At 52.6% G+C, this 20,578-nt stretch overlaps 2 protein-coding genes across 2 annotated transcripts in view; one reads left to right on the plus strand and one right to left on the minus strand.

Annotated features, from left to right (window-relative positions):
- The window catches only part of MYO9A (myosin IXA), a 152,650-nt gene extending 143,133 nt beyond the window's left edge, over positions 1-9,517 (plus strand). Inside the window, exons 35-42 of the mRNA XM_074156627.1 lie at positions 2,037-2,229; positions 2,792-2,920; positions 3,279-3,384; positions 3,861-3,992; positions 5,087-5,210; positions 8,041-8,243; positions 8,450-8,592; positions 9,033-9,517. Of these exons, the coding sequence (XP_074012728.1) occupies positions 2,037-2,229; positions 2,792-2,920; positions 3,279-3,384; positions 3,861-3,992; positions 5,087-5,210; positions 8,041-8,243; positions 8,450-8,592; positions 9,033-9,517 (1,515 nt within the window). The remainder of the gene's footprint in view (positions 1-2,036; positions 2,230-2,791; positions 2,921-3,278; positions 3,385-3,860; positions 3,993-5,086; positions 5,211-8,040; positions 8,244-8,449; positions 8,593-9,032) is intronic.
- Positions 9,518-14,053: 4,536 nt separating this feature from the next.
- NR2E3 (nuclear receptor subfamily 2 group E member 3) lies at positions 14,054-17,793 on the minus strand. The gene is made up of 8 exons (XM_074155786.1): positions 17,736-17,793; positions 16,557-16,707; positions 15,522-15,625; positions 15,181-15,435; positions 14,914-15,095; positions 14,447-14,678; positions 14,264-14,369; positions 14,054-14,186 (listed from the first exon to the last, which is right to left on the minus strand). The coding sequence occupies exons 1-8, from the start codon at positions 17,791-17,793 to the stop codon at positions 14,054-14,056; spliced, it is 1,221 nt and encodes a 406-aa protein (XP_074011887.1).
- Between the last annotated feature and the right edge of the window lie 2,785 nt (positions 17,794-20,578).

Here is a 20,578-nt window from a genome sequence, read left to right on the forward strand (position 1 = left end):
TGGAGTAACGTGGCAATGCATCACTATGTATCTGCCTCAGTCATGGAGCAGAGGTTGCAGTGGTGTTCCCTGTCTTGTAACCACACTAAATAATAGAAAGGTGCCTTCTTTTAGAGCTTTTGAGGACTTATTCTTGGAAATACAGGTTATTCTTAACCTGGCTGGTCACTGCTCAGGCTCACAGTGGGGACCAACGGCACCACAGCTGAGTGAGAAGGGGGGATGGAGGATGCTCAAGCATTTGCCATCCTCCTTAGAGGGGAATTAAATATTGTTTGCTAGGTTTAAGGGTGTGGAGGACAGTGAATAAATGCAGCAGGTCACCCAGGCTAACAATGAATCATCAAGATTTGGTGGTTTTTCTTTTAAATAGTTTTATTTTGTGCCCTGAAGAATGTTAATACAGCCAGAATAATAATGTGTGCAAAACTTTATCAGCTCCCTGGGAGGCTTCTCGAGGAAGAACAGCCTCCATAATATACAGCCTCCCTAAAGCTGCATGATTACATTTTTCCAAGAAATAATCTGAATATATACATTGAAGATATATATATTTGAATATATTTGTATTTTCAATATATATAGTATTTTTGCTGCACTCTTTCCCTTTCTGGCAGTATTTCTGCAAGAGCTGGGAATGCCTCATATGAGTTTCTGCTCTAAAATCTGAGAAGATCAATGAGATCTCTGATTAATTTTTTTCAGAGAAGCTCAGAGATGCTTGGAGCCTTCTCGTTTCTTGGGGTTTCTCTGCACGAGAAAGTTTTTGTGCTGTACCCAAGGAAGTGAGTTCACCATGTCCCCACGGTAGCTTTCCACTTGGCAGTTGGAGGTCCTTCTCTAGGAAGGCTCTGCCTTCTCTGTGCTTGGTGGGTTAACGTTTTCAGGGTTGTTTTCAGGGATGGGGAGCCACAAACCATCTATTATGCTTTGAGAAAGAGGTCTTTATTTTCTGGCAACAGTTGATTTTGTAACTTTTAGCTGTGTCCCAGACTGGGTCTGTTTCTCCAGATCAATGAACTTCAGCAAGCACAAAGCTCATCTCTCTTGGTGGCCATAGACTTGCTTTCACCTCCTGCTTCATCCTCATCTCAGAGCTACTTGAGTAAAGTAGCACATGGGGTTTGTGGCATTGCATTTGATGATGGTTTAAGCAGCCAAGCAGGCTGGTTGAGCAGCAGGTGATTAATTTTAACTGGTAGCTGAGACCAGGTGATCCTGAGGTGGTTTTTTTTCCCTAGAGCATGAAACAGCATGGACGTCTTCCCCATGTCATCTCATAAAGTTGACAACATTGATGAAAGGATGACCTTGAATGGGAAAAACAAAGATTCAGGAGTGGTTATAAGGGGGGCATGTGCATCATGGTCCTACCATCTTGCTGATGACGTGTGCCGTCTCACGTTCCTTTTGCTGGGCCGAGCATTTGTGTCAAAATTTTATTGGGTCTTTTGACTTTTCCCACCCAGAACCTTCCTTCCAGGAGTACTTTGTTCACATTTGAATTTGCCAGATACCAAGTCTCCAGTGACCATTTGCAACCAGAAAAGGGGTCTTTCCTGACAGATGTAGATGGTTTTTTCCATGCTTCTGTTATGGCATCATGTTTGTTCATAGACGTTTTGGAATTTCCAATGCTGCGAGTTGATCTAAGTACCCAAGACTTGGATTTACCTGCTCTGCTTTGTGCACCCTCTTTGGGGAGAGAAGTCATCCCTGGAGATGGTGCCAGAGGGGCAGGAGGTGGAGGAAGACCATGCCCAGCTGCGTTGGCTCTGCCAGGCTGAGAATATAACCACAGTGGGGTGGTTAAAGACAGAAAATACAAACTTTATGACTTCAGGTGCCTGTCTGGAGACTGATTTAGCATTGCAAGACGTATGTTGCTGGCTGTCCTGTCCTGCTTCATTAGATTGACTTGCACATCACCTGGATCAGCCGAAGAAGTCTGAATAGCAGTCGCATCCAAGTGCTACACCAGCATTGCTTCCTAAAAGGATTATAAAACTTTTTTTTTTTTTCCTTTTCCTCTTCAGTATGACCCTGAGCTCTCATCTCGGCAGTTTGGCGTGGAGCTCTCCCGGTTGACCAGCGAGGAGCGAGCGGTGCCAGTGCTGGTGGAGAAGCTCATCAACTACATCGAAATGCACGGGCTGTATACAGAGGGCATTTACAGAAAATCAGGGTCCACCAACAAGATCAAGGAGCTGCGGCAAGGACTCGATACAGGTAAAGGGTGGGGAAAAATCCCCCACATGGGGAGAAAAATCTCTGCAACAGCAAGGTTGGATGTAAGGAAGGGGGGATACTTCATTGGGGTGAAACAAAGGAGCGGTCCTGCCTTCCCCAACCACAGGCTGTGCAAGTGATGCTTTCACATCTCCAACCAAAACTCGAGTCACCAACTCAGGCTTTTTTGGGTACAGTATGTGAAAAAAAGTCATTCCGGTTGAGGGAAAATGCTGCCTTACTTAACCATAGCAATAGGTGCCAGCAAGAAAAGAAATCCTGGTCCTGCCTAAGGTTACTCACCCTGGAAAATGCATTTCTCTCTAACTTTAACACGTGGAGCTGAAATCAAGTGCTGGATTTCTTGCTATTAAACGCAGTGTGATTTTGGGATGGCACATGAACGTTTTCTATCATAGAGGAGTAGCTTATCATAGAAGGTTTGGGTTGGAAGGGACCTTTAAAGGTCATCTAGTCCAGCCCCCTGGCTTCACTAACAGCTTCATATTGATTGTTCCCTCTTGTTTTACTTCCTTTTTCCTCAATCTGCTGCCAAACCCAGACATCGAGAGTGTGAATTTAGATGACTACAACATCCACGTCATTGCCAGTGTGTTCAAGCAGTGGCTCCGTGATCTGCCCAACCCTCTCATGACCTTCGAGCTCTACGAGGAGTTTCTGCGGGCGATGGGTAAGGACCCTCCTTTGCTATCCTGTTCCCTTGGCAGAGGGAAACGGTGGCCACTTTTAGTGCTGAACTTTTTATTTACTCTTTGGGCCCAAACCAGTTGTTTTTGCCAAATTTTATTTACCTGGTTTCAAAGTCTGAGTTTTTGGCTATAAGGGATTTTTTTATGCAAAGCCATGAGCAGTTTGATCTTGCCTTTGGTGTCATGCATTTGCATCATGGTTCATCAGATTTCAGCCCAAACCATTAGCCAGAAGATCCATCTTTTAAGTAGTAAAAGTAAGTAAGCGTTAAGAAGGTATTGTTTTAAATGGGAGGAAGAAGTAGAAGCCTCCCCTAAACGCTGACGCTTTCTCCACAGGCCTCCAGGAGAGGAAGGAGACAGTGCGGGGAGTATATTCGGTCATAGACCAGCTCTCCCGCACCCATCTCAGCACCCTGGAGCGTCTCATCTTCCACCTGGTGAGGTATGTTGGGCCAGGGCAGATTCGGGCAAGTGGAGGATGCTCAGGTGTCCTTCATACCGAAATATGTGAGACCGAAAGCAAGGGAAAGGCAAGGGAAAGGGAAGAGCTTTCAGGTCCATCTTGTCTCCCCGGAGGTCACCCCAGAACTCTTTCTCCAAATACTGCTTGTATTGATGAGCAACCTCCACAGTGCTCTGGTAGCTCATGGTGCCCACGGGTCTGTGGTACCTCTAGCCACTGCAGGTTTTTTGGGTGGAAAATGCTGGTTGTTTTCCTGCCTTGGGAACACCTGAGATGTCCAGGTTTGGCTTTCCCCATAAAGCAGAGCATGGACGAGGGCAGAGCCACGTGCTTGCTAGCAGAGCATGATTGCACTCTAGAAGTGTCATCTCCTCTATTCATCCATGGCCACATGGAAGAGGTGCAGTAGAGGTGCCTTCACCTCTGACTTCTCTCTTAATCCCTATGTTTTTTAGGATTGCCCTCCAAGAAGAGACCAATCGCATGTCAGCTAATGCCTTGGCCATTGTCTTTGCTCCCTGTATCCTCCGCTGCCCCGATACTACGGACCCGCTGCAGAGCGTTCAGGACATCAGCAAAACAACCACGTAAGACCGTGGAGCTCCATAACCATTACCATGTCACCACTCACATCTTGATAACCCTTAGTATGGTCAAATGGACCAAGAATAGAGAGCTTTAGCATGGAAATTATAAACACGTATTAAATGCATCTTCATGAAGATATATCATATTCTCTCAATCCGCGAGAGGTTGTTGAATGGGGATTTCTAAGCGATGGAGAATCCACAAGAGGAGATCAATTTGCGTTCCTGCCTGGCACATCTCACCAGGAAAAGATGGAGCTTGTGCTGATGTGGTTTTATAGTTGATACCATTTATGGCAAGCAGATCTTTATTGTTAATTTTGTCTTTTTTATTGGAGGAGGTGAGCTTGTTTGGTCTGCAGCAATATTAATACTGTGTACTTAGATTTCCTTAAGGTATTTGACATAATTGCAAAGGTTTTACAGAGAAAAAGTGAAGCGCTTGCCTAAATTCAGTCTGGCTTGTATTAAATCGATTTAAAAATAGATAATGGAGACAATGATAATAATGGAAACCATCTAGTGATGGGCTGGGCTTCTGAAAGAGGTGGGTTTACCTCCAGTAAGTATTAAAGTTGTTGAAGACCAGAACATGCTTGGAGACCCAGCTGGCAGGAGCACTTGTTCTTCAACAGGATTTCTTTGTAGCTTCTCCCTTAGACTTTAGCTGTAGCACATGGTGTAATTTTATTAGGCAGAAAGGATTACTTTTTTCCCCAAACACACTCCTGACAGCATTCAACAGTCAGCTCAGCTGAACAATCTTGCTGCAGTGTTACTGCGTGCAAGCAAGTTGGAAGCAACCTGCCTTCCCCAGGTTTGTATTTCCTTGATCCCTCTTCCAAGAGGGGAAAATTTCTCCAGTGGGATCCTTGGAGGTCTTTAATTTCTCTAGTCCGAGTTCCTCGATCCATCCATAGCCTGTTATCACTATTTATAGGGGAATTTCCACTACTCTTTGGTTTCCAGCTGGATCTTTCTCCCTCTGTGCCTTTCCATCAGGGCAGATAGTTCTTCAGGCAAGATAGAGGCAGCTCAGATCTAATAATTTCCTCCTACCATTTTGTCTTCTTTTGGGTTTTTTCCCCCATTAGTTGCGTAGAATTAATCGTCATTGAGCAGATGAACAAATACAAGGCTCGTCTCAAGGACATCAACAGCCTGGAGTTTGCAGAGAACAAAGCCAAGAGCCGCCTCTCCTTGATCCGCAGATCGATGGTGAGATGCCAAAGCTGTCTGCGTCCCCCCCTGTCCTCTCCTTGCCCCTGAAGCAACCCTACCTTATCTTCTCTTGCTTATCCCAGCCTCCCAAACCCCTCGTGACCTCCCACACCATCTCCCCCAGGACAGGGACTCTCAGGCCCATGGTGGCTCCTCACCTTTGCAGGGAGTCATACCAAAGCACAAGGAGGTGGAAACGGTCCGTGGAAACGTGGTCACTCCAACTCAGATGCTCCCAATCAACGTCTCCACCTTCATTTGAGCTTGTTTGGTCCTAGGTTGAGTCAAGCCTTTCATTGACCGGCTTGACATCACCCCATGGGAGACCTGGACCATCCTTTTTTGTGCTCAGTCACATTATCTGAACCCAAAATGAGCTCCCCAAAGGCTCCCCCTGCTCCTGCACTGCCTTTTTGGGAGCCTCAAACCCATCTCATTGAGCTTCCATGCTTCCCGGGGAGCTGGCGGGCTGCGGATGCACGCTGCGCTTGGCTTGTTGCGCTGCAGGAGAGGGACGGACTCAGCGCAGCGCGGTCCTCCCAGGCTTGGGCCAAGGAGCTGAGCGGCCCCTCTGCTTGGGCCTGCCCACTGTGGTCCTCAGGGACACATTGCTCCTGCTTTTTTTGGGGGATGAAATCCAAGCAGGGGCTGCCCAAGGTTGTGGGGCTGGTGCTGCAGAGCTGACTTGCTCATACCAGTTTAAAAGAAAACATAAAAATGAACAAAAACGGGTTTTTTGGAGGGGCGACGGCATGTGCACTCTAACCTTCTGCTTTCCTTTTCATCTCCTCTCTAATCCAGAAACCCGTACTAATTGCAGTTAGATTTATGAGCATAACCCGCAGTTCAATCCCGGTATGTATTAACTGCAACACACCCTGCGCCAGCCAACGTGTCCCTCCGTTGTGTGTCACCGTCGCTCATTCCAGCCCCATCCCACCGGCCATTGTCCGTGACGTTGCCCATCTTGTCCCCGAGCAGGTGCCACTCCTCAGGGCCACTGTTTCTCCCACAGGTCCCCCGGGCAGCAGGAGTCCGGGGTGGCCGGCGCTTGGCCATCCCTGCACGCAGCTCCTCAAAAAACTGCTTTCTACCCCTTTTCCCCTTCCTGCTTTTTTTTTTTTTTTGTTTAATTTTCTTTTTTATCCTGTGCTTCCCTCTTCTTTGCTTTGCTTGACTCATCCCTTTCCTTCCCACCCCAATTTCTGCTCGCTCAGGGTGCATTTCAGCATCGAGTTGCTTTTGCAGTGCTGCTGTATCTCGAGATGGTGGATAAAACCCCCAGCTCGGATGCCTCAGAGACCACGAGGCATCCAAAGGTCTCCTCCACCTTCTTGGAGGAGGACCACCACCACAACCTTGAACGCAAGGTCAGATTTGAACCGGGAGGGGTCCAGCAACCCCTGTATTTCCCAACTCCATCCCAGCTTGAGTTTGCATTCCCAGTGAGACCACAACGGGTGAGAAAAGCTCCTGCAGGTTTTTGGGGATGCTTATGGGGCTGTTTCCCTTCCTACCACGTTCAGCCCATGATGCTTCTCCCCCATCCTTCAGTATTTGCAAGGGTCAGGAGACAAAGAAGAGCAGAATTCAAGCTCTGCTCCCCTGATGCTGTTTCACAGGCACGCCATTGGCAGGGGTCAAGTCCACGAGCCAGTGGGATCTTTGGGATCTCAGGGGTTTTGGCTAATAGGATTCAGGTGGCTGCGCTTCAGCTCAAGAGCCCACGTGAGATGTCGTCAGAAGAATGCTGGGGCACGGGAATGGCTTTACTGCCAAAGAAAGGTGTCTCAGATGTGATGTTAAAAGATGAAAGAGGTAAAATGGAGCAAATCTCACTTTTAAAGGAAAAAAGGGAGGCTCCTTTACCCTGCAAACCTGATCTGGGCATGTGGTTTATCAGGAAGACCTGGGGATGCCCCAACTGCAGGGTTTAAATAGTTGCAATGAGCTCTTCAACCACAAGGAGATGCAGGTTAATCCTGGGTGGTGGCTGTCAGGAGGAGCGCAGCAAGTGATGGGCAAGACTCAAGTTGGTCGGCATCTCCTGAGTCCTGGTTGGTTCAGGATCTTGAATACAGAAGATGAGATGTATCTGGTTATGATAACGGTTCAGATAAACGCTTCTTGATGTCCATGGTGTCCCTCATCCCCCAAAATCCATTTTTTCTTCTACTCTGTGAAGCAGATCCATAGGGCTTGTCCTCAAAGGTTTAAAGCATATAATGGACCACTGGAGGTGATCTTGGTTTATGGATCTCATGTACATGAGATCAGAGCATGGGCAATGGGATTAGGTGTGAGTTACTGTTTGCCGAAGGAGTCGGTGGAGACCCTAGTGATGGTCTGCAAATACCAAGGGTGGGCAAGGGAAGGATGTGAGACGCGATCTAATGATAAAGCAGGAGCTAGGTGCCCTGAAATCAAAGCTCTGGTGATGCTCCCACCCAAAGCCAACAAGGCCACCTGGCAGGTCAAGCTTCCCATCACACAGGCTGTGAGCTTTGCGGACACCCATCCTGCCATCAGCTGGGCTTGCTTTGAAGTCCAAGTTGCACTTGGTTCATCAGCTGGTAGCTGGTCGATCCTCACCACCTCCATCCTCACCTCCTCCATCCTCACTCCCTCCAATGTGTTGATTCCTTCTGCTACCTCTCCCAGCCTGGGGTGAGATTTTGGAGGGTCCTGGGTGCAACCACTGGCGGCGCACTATGGACCAATGGCCGGGACCATCATCTTCGCTCCTTGGCAGACCAGTGTGGTTGGCACCTGAGATGTTTGCAAAATCATCTTAGCTGGTGGTGGTGACACCATTGTCTCTCTTCAGGGCAAAGGACGTGTGCGACGTGGCGCCTACCCCAGCCCGACATCTCCTGTTGCCGTGCACTTGCCCTCAGTGACAGACATCCCTGAGGAGACCATGAGCAGTGAGGAAGCCATGGAGATGGAGGTGACGGAGCAGCAGCAAGTGGCCATGCAGCAGGAGGAGAAGGTGCTGACCGAGCAGATCGAGAGCCTGCAGAAGGAAAAGTGAGTCTGGCCGAGGGCTCAAGTCACGTCCCTGAGCTATGGGTTACCTATGGATGTTGCTTGACATCATATGGTCGACATGCTACTCACAGGGTGACCTGGAGGACTCCTTCCCTCCATGACCTCTTGGTGTATGTGCATCCCTTCCTTCTCCTTCCCACCTTTTTGGTTCCTTTGGGTCAATGGGACTGGGTTGGTTTTGGCAGGGAGGAGCTGACGTTCGAGATGCTGACACTGGAGCCCCGCGCCTCTGACGATGAAACCCTCGAGTCTGAAGCCTCCATCGGCACTGCCGACAGCTCCGAAAATTTGAACTTTGACTCTGAAGGAGCCATCTCCGATCGTTCGGGTAAATCCAGGCTTTCTTGAGTTTATCATAGAATGGTTTGGGCTGGAAGGGACCTTCAAAGACCATCTAGTCCAACCCTCCTGCAATGAGCAGGGACACCTTCAACTAGATAAGGTTGCTCAGGTTTTTCTATAGCGTGTGGGAGGGGGTTATTAGGTTTTTCCTGCCCACGGGAATATTAAAGCCAGCGATTTAAATGGGTGCAAGGAGAGGGGCTAAGGATTAAAACACGCGGACCTGGGGAGATGGGTGGTAGCGCCCAGGCTTTGGTGGGGAGATGAGTGCTCCTCCAGCGCCACTGCATCATCCTGGATGACGCTACCTCCGGCGAGATGCTGGGAGCATCATCCTGGCTCCATGGCATGTGTCCCCAGGGAGTGGCGCTGAGATGTTGGGTGGTTTTGGGGTGTTAATCCTCCGGTGGTCCTTCCCCCCCCCAGAGAGAAGCGTAGCACTTACCTCCTTGCGCCCCACCAAGGTGGAGGGGCCGAGCCGGCTGCAAAGGCACCCCAGGACCCGGCTGGACCCAGCAGACCCAGCCGATGCCTCCATCTCCTCCTCCTCCTCCTCCCAATCGTCCACCTCCTGCTTGCCCCACCTGCCCCGAAAGCGCTTCCAGATGTACTCCAAATCGCCTTTCTACCGAGGGGGGGGGTCCGGCGAGCCCCCCGAAACCCGGGCAAGCCCTGAGGGCTTCGTGGGACCTCTCCGGTATCCCGAGGACCGGCCTCAGTTCACCACCCGCGGGACGTTCAACCCGGAGAAAGGCAAACAGAAACTGAAGAGCGTGAAAGCATCCCCTCCGAAAACCAAAGAGCCCCCGGATGGGGGGATGGGGGGGGGACGCAAGAGAAACCCCGAGACCGACTGCACTGCCGCCACCCAACCCCTCGTCCTCCTGGGGAGCAACGAGTTCATGGTCTGAGATGCTCCACCCTGGGGGACGCGCCGGAGCATCCTCCCTGTCGGCAGCACCCGACGACTTCCTCGTTAATGCCAGGAGGATGGATTCTTAATTAAAAAGGGCCGGTGGGGGACGGTTTTAACGGTGGCCTTAATGGTTTTGGGGGGGTTGAGACCTCCAGGGAGGGGGAGGAGTTGGACCAGGGATGGAGGGGCACTGGCCGGCTCCTGCGCCCTTCCTCTGGGAGCATCTGCTGTCTGGGAGCGTCACGCTGCCTGGTCCTGGTGCCGAATCGCCGTTGCCCGTTTTAGGAGAAAACCCAAGCCTAAAAATCCCACGGGAACATCCCGAGCCGGCGCCGGCTCCGCTCCAGCCAGCCAAGCCCTCTGCGCTTTAACCACCTCATCCACGCCAACGCCAAGCGCATGGAAAAGTGTTAAAATCTGCCAAAAATCACCTTTTTTTATTTTATTATTTTTTAACGTGACCTAACCACCTTTCCTCTCTTTTTTTTTTTGGAGACCATCAGTATTAAAAAATAATAATAATAATAATCAAGGACTACTTGAAGCTATATTTGTTTATATGCCGGTTACTGGAGTTTGTTGTAAATATATATTTTTTTATTATTTTTTTTTAATATTTTTCTCCGACAGGACTTTTTTGGTTTTTTTAATTATTATTATTATTTTTTGGCCGGGGAGGAGGGAAGCAATGGGCTGAGCTGTCCTGCCAGTGGCACCGCCAGTGTCACCATCCATCACTTGCCACTACCACCTTGCTCTATACATTGGTTTTTTGAAGAAGAAATCCCTGGAGATGTAATTAGCATGATTTAAAATCGGTGCCCATGATAGGACTAGCTAGCAACGCTAGCTTTTAATCCCTCCCGTGCCATCGTCACCATCAGTGGCACCTTGAGAAGCTCCAGGTACCGGAAAACCTCTGGAAAGGCAAAATTAGGAGCCCCAGGGTGCTAATTAAATTAATAATGGCTGGATCTGGCCTTTCAGGTGGGCTGGGCGTTGCGAGTTGAGGCTCATCCTTTCCCTAAATGCCCCCCAAAAGGGGGAAAATACCGAAAATTTGAGTCTTCCTAAGTATTTTGTGTTTTGCTGGGCATCCCCGCATCCCCAGGTTTAGCTGAGCCGCCCTTGGGTCCCCTCTCCCCCTGCCCAAAGTGCCGTTTCCTTTGAGGGATGCTTTATTTATTGGGGTGTTTGTTTTGTTTTGTTTTGTTTTATTATTAATTTTTTTTTTTTCCAATGGGGGAAAGTGACATGCCACAGGGAGAGCTGGGGCACGGGAGCAGCATCCACCCCCGCGCCGCATCCCAGGAGCGGAGCAAGACCGAGTCAACCGTCCCCCGTCCATGGGGGAAAATGGGGTTTCGTCGGCCCCCAAGGGAAAAACAGGGATTTGGGGAGCAACCCAGGATGCACTGGGAAGGTGGGTGGTGGCCATGAAGGTGAAAGCTCCCAGGGAGCCACCTCAACCCCAACTTGGAGCTGGAAATAGGAGCATCCCCAGTGCTCTGCGCCAAAACCAGCCACTTCAGAAGCTCTTTACCTAAAACCCCAGGAATTGGCCTCAAAGCGGACAGGCTCCGGGCGGGGGGGGCCCTGGGGCGGGAGGAAGGTCTCCATCCTTGGCCTCGGTTTTCTCGCCCAAGCAGCGCGAGAGCAGCAGCAACGGTGGATCTGGTTTAGGCTGCACCTCCAAATATATATATGTATATTTCTTTTGAGTTATATATATATTTCTCTTATATATATGTATGTAAAAAAAATATATATATAAAGAAATATATATTTAAGAATATATATTCTATATATTGAGAAAAATGTATGAAAGAATGTATATATTCTATATATAAAGAAAAATGTACATAATATATATAAAGAATATGTTTCTTTACACAATTTCTTTTGTACATATAAAGAAATGTATAAAAAGAAAATAAATATATAAAAATATATGTACTATATATAATAAAGAATATATATACTATATATAATTATATAATAAATACATAAAATAGTAAATATATACACTATATACACTGTATATAGGAACCATATATAGTATATATATTTATATATAGTATATATATTCTTCATATATTTTTATATATTTCTATATGTAAATAAATACATAAAAAAGAAATATGTATATGTTTATATGTATTTCTTTATATGTACTGTATTTACATATATGTGAAGAAATATGTTCTTTATATATAGTATATATTTCTCTTATATGTTTCTATGTGTTTCTTTATATATATAAAAATATATATGAAGAAATATATATTCTCTATATAGAGAGAACATATAGAATATATATATAAAATATATTTCTTTATATATACATATATAATGTTTGTATATATATATAAAGAAAAAATATAGAAAAGAAATATATATATATATGTAAAAAGACCATCCCGGCAGGAGGTAAGCTGGCAGCCAGCGCAGGACCCCCCAGGAACTGGGGGGGAATGGGGTTTTCCAGGGGCTCGGGCACATCCCCAGCATCCCCTGGCAGCTCCTTCCCGGGCTTTCCTCCGGCAAAGCGCCGGATCCAGGGGTTAGAAATTGGGTTTTCCGGAGCGGCGTGAATGTACTTACTACTGGAAAGGACAGGGGCTGCGTGCTGTTAATTATTATTATTATTATTTTTAATGGAAATTTTTTTAAGTAATTTATAAGTCTGCTGCGTGTAAATTAAAAACAAAGTGTATTGTAAGAGGATATATTATCCTGTGTCAGCCGCGCTAGGAATTGTTTAAAAAAGGAAAAAAAAAAAAAAAAAAAAAAAAAAAAGGAGAAATAAAAGTGTAATTCTATAAAGGCAAAGAATTTCTGGTGGGGGATGCTGCCGCTTGTCGAACCCCCAAATTGCTGTTGGGTTTTGGGGGAGGGGGGAGGTTTGGGGGTATCTTTTCCTTCTGCCATCAGACCATGGTGTGTATAAAGTGCAATTTGTGGATTCTTCCTCCAGTCCTCCCCGTGGCTGTACAAAGCGGCTTGGCAAACCCCTGACCCCACGCTAATTAAAGAGCTGTAACGAGGAGCGCCTAGCGCTGGGTGCTGTGTTTGATGCTGGGGGGGATAACGGCGACTCCCCCCAGGGCTCGGGCTGGGCTTCCGGCTTATTCCTTTCACATTATTTAATTCCAATTATTTATACTCCGATTATTTTCAATTTGTTTATATACAGATTCTTTTCAGTTTATTTATATACAGATTATATTCAGATTATTTCTGTTTGGATTATTTAATTCAGATTATTTCTAATCAGATTATTTATATTTAGCTTATTTACAGTCAGATAATTTATTTTCAATTTATTTCTATTCAGATAATTTATTTTCAATTAATTTATATTCATATTATTTCTTTTCATTTTATTTCTATTCACATTTTTTCTATTAATCTTATTTGTATTCTGATTATTTAGTTCAGGTTGTTTATATGCATTTATTTATATTTAGTTATATTTTATTTTTACTTAGTTATATTCAGATAATTTATTTTCAATTATTTTATATTCAGATTATTTGTACTCAGCTGATGTTCTCTCCCCTGCTGCTGTCACCCCCTCGGATGACGGAGACCCCGAGTCAGTGGCACGAGGAGACCGGCTGCAAAAGCCCTCTTTATTTGGAGTATAAAATGGGGGGGCAGAGCGGGAGCCCCCTGGGACATGGGGACGAGGGTCCGTCGCCCCGTGTCCCCTGGGATGATGGAGCTGAAGCAACGGCCAGGGGGCAGCCGGGGGGGCCTGAGGGGGGCAGCCACCAGCCAGTGTCACCCCAGGGCTAGTGTTACACCCAGGCTGGCATCAACCTTTGTCAGTGTCACCCCTGGGCTGGCATCACCCTTGGCCTGTGTCACCCCTGGGCTGGCATCACCATGGCCAGTGTCACCCCAGGGCTAGTGTCACACCCAGGCTGGCATCAACCTTTGTCAGTGTCACCCCTGGGCTGGCATCACCCTTGGCCCGTGTCACCCCAGGGCTGGTGTCACCCTCAGGCTGCCATCACCCCAGCCAATGTCACCTTTGGTTTTGTGTCATACCCTGGGCTGGCATCACCCCATGTCCAGTGTCACTCCTGAGGCTGGCATCAGCCCTGGGCTGGCATCACCTCCAGTCTGGTGCCATGCCATATGCTGGCATCACCCCCAGGCCAGCGTCACCCCCAGTCTGCTGTCAGCCCTGGGTGGCAATGGGTTGCCGTGGGTTCTGGTGCCACAGCAAGGGCACCTTGCCTGGGTCCATGGGTCCCCACTGTTTGGGACAGTGACACCCATCAAGGCACCCAGCCCAATGAGGTGCTCTCGGTGTGTCTGGCATCTGCTCAGGGACATCCCTCTGCCACCAGCTGTCCCCAGTGAAGCTGGTCTCATGTCCCAGCTGCCACCCTGGAGATGGGACCACGAGCACCTTCACACCCTGCAGCATCACCACCAGGGTGAGGAGACTCAGGGTGGGGGTGACAGGGTGTCAATGCAGGGTGACAAACAAGACGGGTGACATCGGGGTGGGGGGAGGTCAGTTCTTGAACATGTCACACAGCAGCTTCTCCATGGGGGTGTTGCCGATTGTCCGGCGGAAGAAGAGCAGCTCAACACGCTCGGAGGAGATGAAGCGCAGTGCCGGGAGGAGCAGCAGCAGCTTCCCAAACCTGGGGGACGGAGCAGTGGCCATGGGTGAGTGTCCTCACCCCTGGTGTCACCCGTGAGGACGTAGGGATGGTGGTACCTGACAGGTTGCCCTGGGTAGTGAGAACGGTTGTGCTGGCCCAGCATCACCTGTGACTGGTCCTGCAGGTTCTCCACCTGCTCCGGGTCCTTCAGGCCACGGGTCTCTGTGGGGACAAGGGGGTGAGAGGGTGGAGTGGGGACACAGGGATGGGGAACAGCAGGTGCTGGTGGGTCCTCTCACCTGGTTTGAAGAGCACCACGGCCTTCATGCAGGCAAATTCAGTGGGGTCGACGGCCAATGCTTTGAAGCGACCGAGGGTCTCCTGCAGTGCCCGGATGTCCAGGGTGGCCGGCAGCAGCTTGCCGGGGGACGGCTCGGGGACGGCCAGCAGTGGGCAGCTCTCCAGGGGCATGGACCACTGGATGGCACAGAGCAGGAACAGCTCGCTCCACGCTTCCTCCAGCAGGATCACCTGGCATGAGGGAGGAAGCCCCAAAATCCCCTGTCACCCTCAAATCTACCAGCACTTGAAGCCACCACAGTTGGTTGGGCTGTAGAGCATCTTCTGGGTGGGGACCCCAAGACCATGGGGTGAATGTTGTGGGGATGCTTCAGCCATCCTCATCCCACTGGTTCCCTACATTCTTTGTGATCCCCATTGCCCCATAGGGAGGTCCCCAATGCCCCGTGGGGGTTCCCAACCCCACCTGGTCTCGGAAGGGCAGGTTGGAGAAGACGGGCAGGTTTTTGGCCCATTTCACAGCCATGAAGAGGAGACGTGCTGAGGTCTCATAAACATTTTCAGGGCTGGCCACCGGGTATGGTGCCACCTGGTACTCGCCAGTTGCCCGCTCTGGCTCACTGCCCGTCACATCCACCGTCTCATCAGCTGCAGGGACAGAAGAGGATGCTGGTGGTCACCAGCCCATGGGGAACAGCTCCCGCCTGTGCCTTCCCCACTGGCAGCCACGCACCATCCTCGGGCTCCAGCTTGGCGCAGGTCTCAGCTGTCATCAGGCTGGCCATGAAACGATGGTTGGTGGGTGGCGTGGGTGCCTGGGGACCCGGGGTGATGGTCACGGTGGCAGCAGGACCACGGGGAGCCGGGCAGTGGGTGGGGGGGACCTCACGAGTGGTGGCCACATGCTCAGGGGGCAGCTCAGCGTCAAGCTCGATGCTGTCCAGCCGGACCTGGGCCGTGCTGCGGGGCTGGCGCTCATTCTGCACAGCTGCAAGGACAAGGTGGCATCAATGCTGACCACCCTACCGTCACACCCCCTCATCTGTCACCATGTGTCCCCTCCACCCATCTCACCATCCTTATTCATGCCGGCTTGCAGGCACTTCTTGAGCCGGCAGGCCTGGCACTGGTTGCGGTGCGCCTTGTCCACCGGGCACAGCCCCGTTCCCGCCTGGCACCTACGGGGAGAGGTTGCACCTGGCTGCAGCCCCTGGGGTGGCCCCTGTCCCTGTGGGGTCCTGTCCCCCAGGGGTGTCCTGCCTCCATGGGTACCATGTCCTGGGGTTGCTTTGTCCTGCTGGGTGTCTTGTCCCCTCACTCCCCATGGGTGTCCTCCACCCAGTGGGTGCCCCACCTCAATGGGCACCTTGTCCCCAATGGATGCTCTGTCCCCAGTGGGTGACCCGTCCCCTCCATGGGTGAGGGGACAGTGAATACCCTGCCTCAACGGGTGTCCTGGCTCCATGGGTGCCCTGGACTCCCTCCCCAGGTCCCTGCCCCGTTGAGTGCCTGTCCCCTGGTCCCTGCCCTGCTGGGTGCCCATCCCACAGGTACCTACCCCACTGGGTGTCCATCCTCAAGGTCCCTGTCCCACTGGGTGTGTGTCCCGTGGTCCCTGCCCCTCTGGGTGCCTGTCCCCTGGTCCCTGCCCTGCTGGGTGCCCATCCCACAGGTACCTACCCCACTGGGTGTCCATCCTCAAGGTCCCTGTCCCACTGGGTGTGTGTCCCGTGGTCCCTGCCCCTCTGGGTGCCTGTCCCCTGGCTCTCTGTCCCACTGGGTTCACGTCCCCCTGGTCCCTACCCCATTAGGCATTTGGCCTACCAGTCCCTGCCCCACTGGGTACCTGTCCCCTAGTCCCAGCCCTGCTGAGCGTCCTTCCCCCTGGGTCCTTGCCCTGGTGGGTGCCCATCCCCTGGCTCCCTGTCCCACTGGATTCACATCCTCCAGTCCCTACCATGTTGGGTGCCTGTCCCACCGGTCCCTGCCCCACTGAGTGTCCATCCCCCTGGTCCTGCCCCTCTGGGTGTCCATCCCTGAGTTCCTGCCCTGCTGGTTGCCTGCCCTCCTGGTCCCTGCCCCGTGAGGACCGTCCACTCCGATCCCCACCTGTAGATGAGCTTCCTGCGGACACTGCGCTTGAAGAAACCGCTGCAGCCGTTGCAGGCGTAGATGCCGTAGTGCTTCCCACTGCTGGTGTCCCCGCACACCTTGCACAGCAGCACGGGGCTCAGTGCCTTGCCAGGGGCTGGGCTCAGGCCTGCAGGAGTGGAGCCACCACATTTGGGGTGACTCAGGACACCCCGATGTCCCTTGTCCCTCCCATCATTTCCCGCTGCCTCCCCCTCCTCCCCAGCATGCTGGCCATGGGGTGTTTTTCACCTCCACTGGTCCAGCCTAGGGACGTGGATAGGGACACCTCAGGGTCTCCAGGGACTGCACACAGGGTTCAGCATCTCCCCACGCACCAGCACCTGGGATGCTGCGGGATGAGCTCTCATGGGGCTTTTAGAAGGGAATGAAATGGTGTCCCTAGGGATGGGGACACCAAGTGTCCCAGTGAGGGGATGCTGGGCATCCTAGAAAAGGCCACAATCAGGGACTGGAGGTGTCCTGGCGAAGGACCATGGCTGCAGACACTAGGCATCCCAGCAAGGGGCTGTGGGCGTCCCAGAGAAGGGTCACAGCAGGGGACCATGGGGAGCATGGAGAAGGGCCAGGGACCATGGGCATCCAGGAGAGGTTGTGGCTGGGGATCGCAGGCATCCTGGAGAAGGGCCATAGCCGGGGACCCTGGGGATCCTGGAGAAGGGCCATGATAATGACCATGGGCATCATGGAGAGGGTTAGGGTTGGGGGAAGCAGTCATGCTTGCCCAGAGAAAGACCACGGTGGGGACCCCCAGCATCTTGGAGAAATGGAAACAGCTGAGGACCCCAGGCAGCCTGAAGAAGGACCACGACAAAGATCCTGGGCATCCTGGAGAAAGACTATGATGGGGGACCCCCACCATCCTGGAGAAGGACCACAATGGGGACCCCAAGTATCTTGGAGAAGAACTGTGATGGGGACCCCAGCCGTCCCTGAGGACCATGATGGGGACCCTGGATATCTTGGAGAAGGACCATGAGGAGACCCCAGCCATCCTGGAGAAGTCTGTGATGGGAACCCCGGGTATCTTGGAGAAGGACCATGATGGGGACCCCAGCCATCTCAGAGAACGACCCAACCACCAGTGACCGCGGTCCCACCGTGTCGCGCCCACTCGAGCAGAACACCACCTCTTACCTGTGGGGCTGTCATCCAGCCCGGCGCTCACCACTGACCCTGATGGTGATGCCGCCATCCCGTACCCGGCGTTCCTGACCTCTCCCTCTCCCCTCCCTCCGGCTGCTGCTGCAGTGGGTGCCCCGGGGAGTGGGGCAGCGGTGGGTGCTCCAGCAGCTCTGCGGGCAGCGGGGCTCTTGCCTTGCTCTCTTCAAGGCAGCTTAGTGGCGGGCGCTGTGTAAGCAGCTGCCTCTTTGTCACCCTCTTAATCTTTAGTGTCTGCGTGGGGCTGGGGCGGGGGGGGGGAGAGGGGGGGATCAATCAGCCACACGATGAAGAATTAAAAAGGTGCTGAGCCCCAGCCCTGTAACCCTAAACCCCGCGACACCGAAGCCACCCCTGTCCGTGCGCTGCCACAGGCCACCGTGGGGGTGTCACCCTGCCACCGCCTGTGTGTCCCCCCACCCAGCATTGCGAGGCTGAGATTGCGGCAGAGATGGGACATGGGGCTCAGGGTAGGGACCCCTCCATATGTGTGTCCCCCCCTTGGACCCACCAGTTCCCATAAGTGCATAAGCCCTTTGCTAAGGCGGTTAGAGGGGAATAACGAAAAGTGGTAATTAAGGGGGGTCATTTCCCTGCCCCCAAGTAATTAATTACCAGCCCTGATGGCGAGGGGAGGGGGGGATGCTCAGTGGGACACCCCTCCCCGTGCCTCAGTTTCCCATCACGGGGGGGGGCAGGGCCCACGGGGGCGTTGATCCGGGGCTGCTGACATGGCAGCGGGTGGGGGCCAGGTGGCCCCCGGGGTTACGCAACCGCCGCTAAACCCTCGCCGTGACAGGACAGCACAATTTGGGATTTGAGGGCTTTAGCCGCTAAACCCCCCCTGCCCAGCTCAGGGGGATGGTGGGTGGCCACCATCACCCAGCCTGGGCTGTCCCCAGGGATGGGCTAGGCTGAGGCCGGGGGTCCCCAGGCCCTTGTGTCCCCCCCGAGGGGGGCTCAGCCTGCGGCCCCAGGGGTGTCGCTGCCATCTGTGGTCCCGGCAGAGGCATCCCAGGGGACAGGTGCTGCCAGCAGGTCCCTGATGAGGGCTGGCGGCAGTGACAAGTGTGGATCTAGGGGCTGGGGGGGGGTGTCACCCCTCCGCCATCCCTGCCTGCTGCATGGCGCCATCATCCTGCCTGCTGTGTGGCTCCGTAACCCCCTGCCTGCTGCATTGCTTGACCTTCCCTGCCTGCAACCTCCTTCCACCTTCTCTGCCAGCGCTATGGCTCCATCTCCCCTGCCTGCAGCATGGCTCCACCACCCCTACCTGCAGCACCCCTCTACCCCCGGCACCCCCTGTCCCCCCGGGGTGTCCCATCCCACCCCACAGCCCCCATCCCACCCTGACCCAGATCTCTGACAGCCGCCATCTGCGGCAGTGGCCACCCTCCTCCCTCAGCAGAATTATGACGCTGGGCTAATGCGGCAGGAGCAAGCTGTCACCTCGCCCTGCCCGTCCCTTGCCTGCAGTTCAGGTGCCTCCAGACCCTTCAGCAGAGCTTCACCCACAGGTGAAAAAAAAAACCCCTGGTGCCCAATCTGGGGGTGCTGGGAGCACCCACACCCCAGGGTGCCAGCCCACCCATGGGTGACCTGGGAACCTGGGCACCCCACACCAGGGGACAGTGGGGAGCGGCCAGCATGGCGATACACGCTGAGTCGGCTAATTTGCCCGTCCCCTCCTTGCCGTTGGGTAAAAGCCAGCTCCGGAGCAGGGATTTGGGAGGGGGATTAGCCAGGCCAACCATCTGCTGCCAGCCAATCATCGGCATGCCCAGGAAAGCCAATAATTACAAAAATACGGTTTCCCACCCTGTTTCTCCATTACGCCCAGCTGAGTGCTGTCCCCAAGGTGGAGTTCCCATGGAGCAGCACCCCGTCTGCCTCACGGGGCTGAGCACCCGACCCAGGCACCCGGGAGGGCTCGACCCAGCCCGGTTTTGGGGAGTGCCCCGAGCAGGACTGATGCCACGGCTGAGGGGCTGCAAGCGGAGGGGTGGGGGTGAAGGAGCAAACATTAAAGCCCGCGGCAGGGTCGTGACTCGGCTCGGTGACAGACGCTGGGGCAGATGCCACGGGATTACCCAGCCTAAAACCTTGGGATCTGTCCCCCCCTTCCTCCCCCCCAGCAGGCAGAGAGCATTTAATTACCAATTTACTAATTACCCAAAGATGCTGCCGATGGGCTCAAAACCTGTGGTCAGGAGCAGCCCCAAGGCTCTGGTTGCCCTAACCCCACTGGCCATGGGGAGCTGGTAGATGCATACTGGCCAGGGGATAGCTCGGTTCGGGACATCAGGTGGCTGCTCTCCTGGCAGCCTTGCTCCTGCTGGTGATGGCGCAGGGTGGTGGGGAATGGGAAGGGACAGTGGGGGACAAGGAGGGGATGGTGGGACAGCCAGGAGGAGACAATGGGGACAAAGGAGAGATTGTGAGCACCAAGAAGGGACAACAAGGATCAGGACAGGATGGTGGGGACTAGGAGGAGGCAACGGGGACCAAGCAGAAATGGTGAGGACCAAGAGGAGATGACGGGAATCTGGAGGAGACATTAGGAACTGAGGGGAGATGGTAGGGACCAGGAGGGGATGATAGAGACCAGGAGGAGCCAACAGGCATGAAGAGGAGATGACAGGAACCAGGAAGGGACAACGATGATCAAGGAGGTGGTGATGGGGACCAGGAGGAGATGGTGGAGACCAGGATGGAATGACTGGGACCCAGGAGGAGATGATGGGGACAATGATGGGATGATTTGGAACCAGAAGGGAATGAAGGGGACCAAGAGGAGATGGTGGGGACCAGGAGAGGAC

The sequence above is a fragment of the Numenius arquata genome, chromosome 11 (assembly GCF_964106895.1).
Source record: "Numenius arquata chromosome 11, bNumArq3.hap1.1, whole genome shotgun sequence".
NCBI lineage: Eukaryota > Metazoa > Chordata > Aves > Charadriiformes > Scolopacidae > Numenius > Numenius arquata.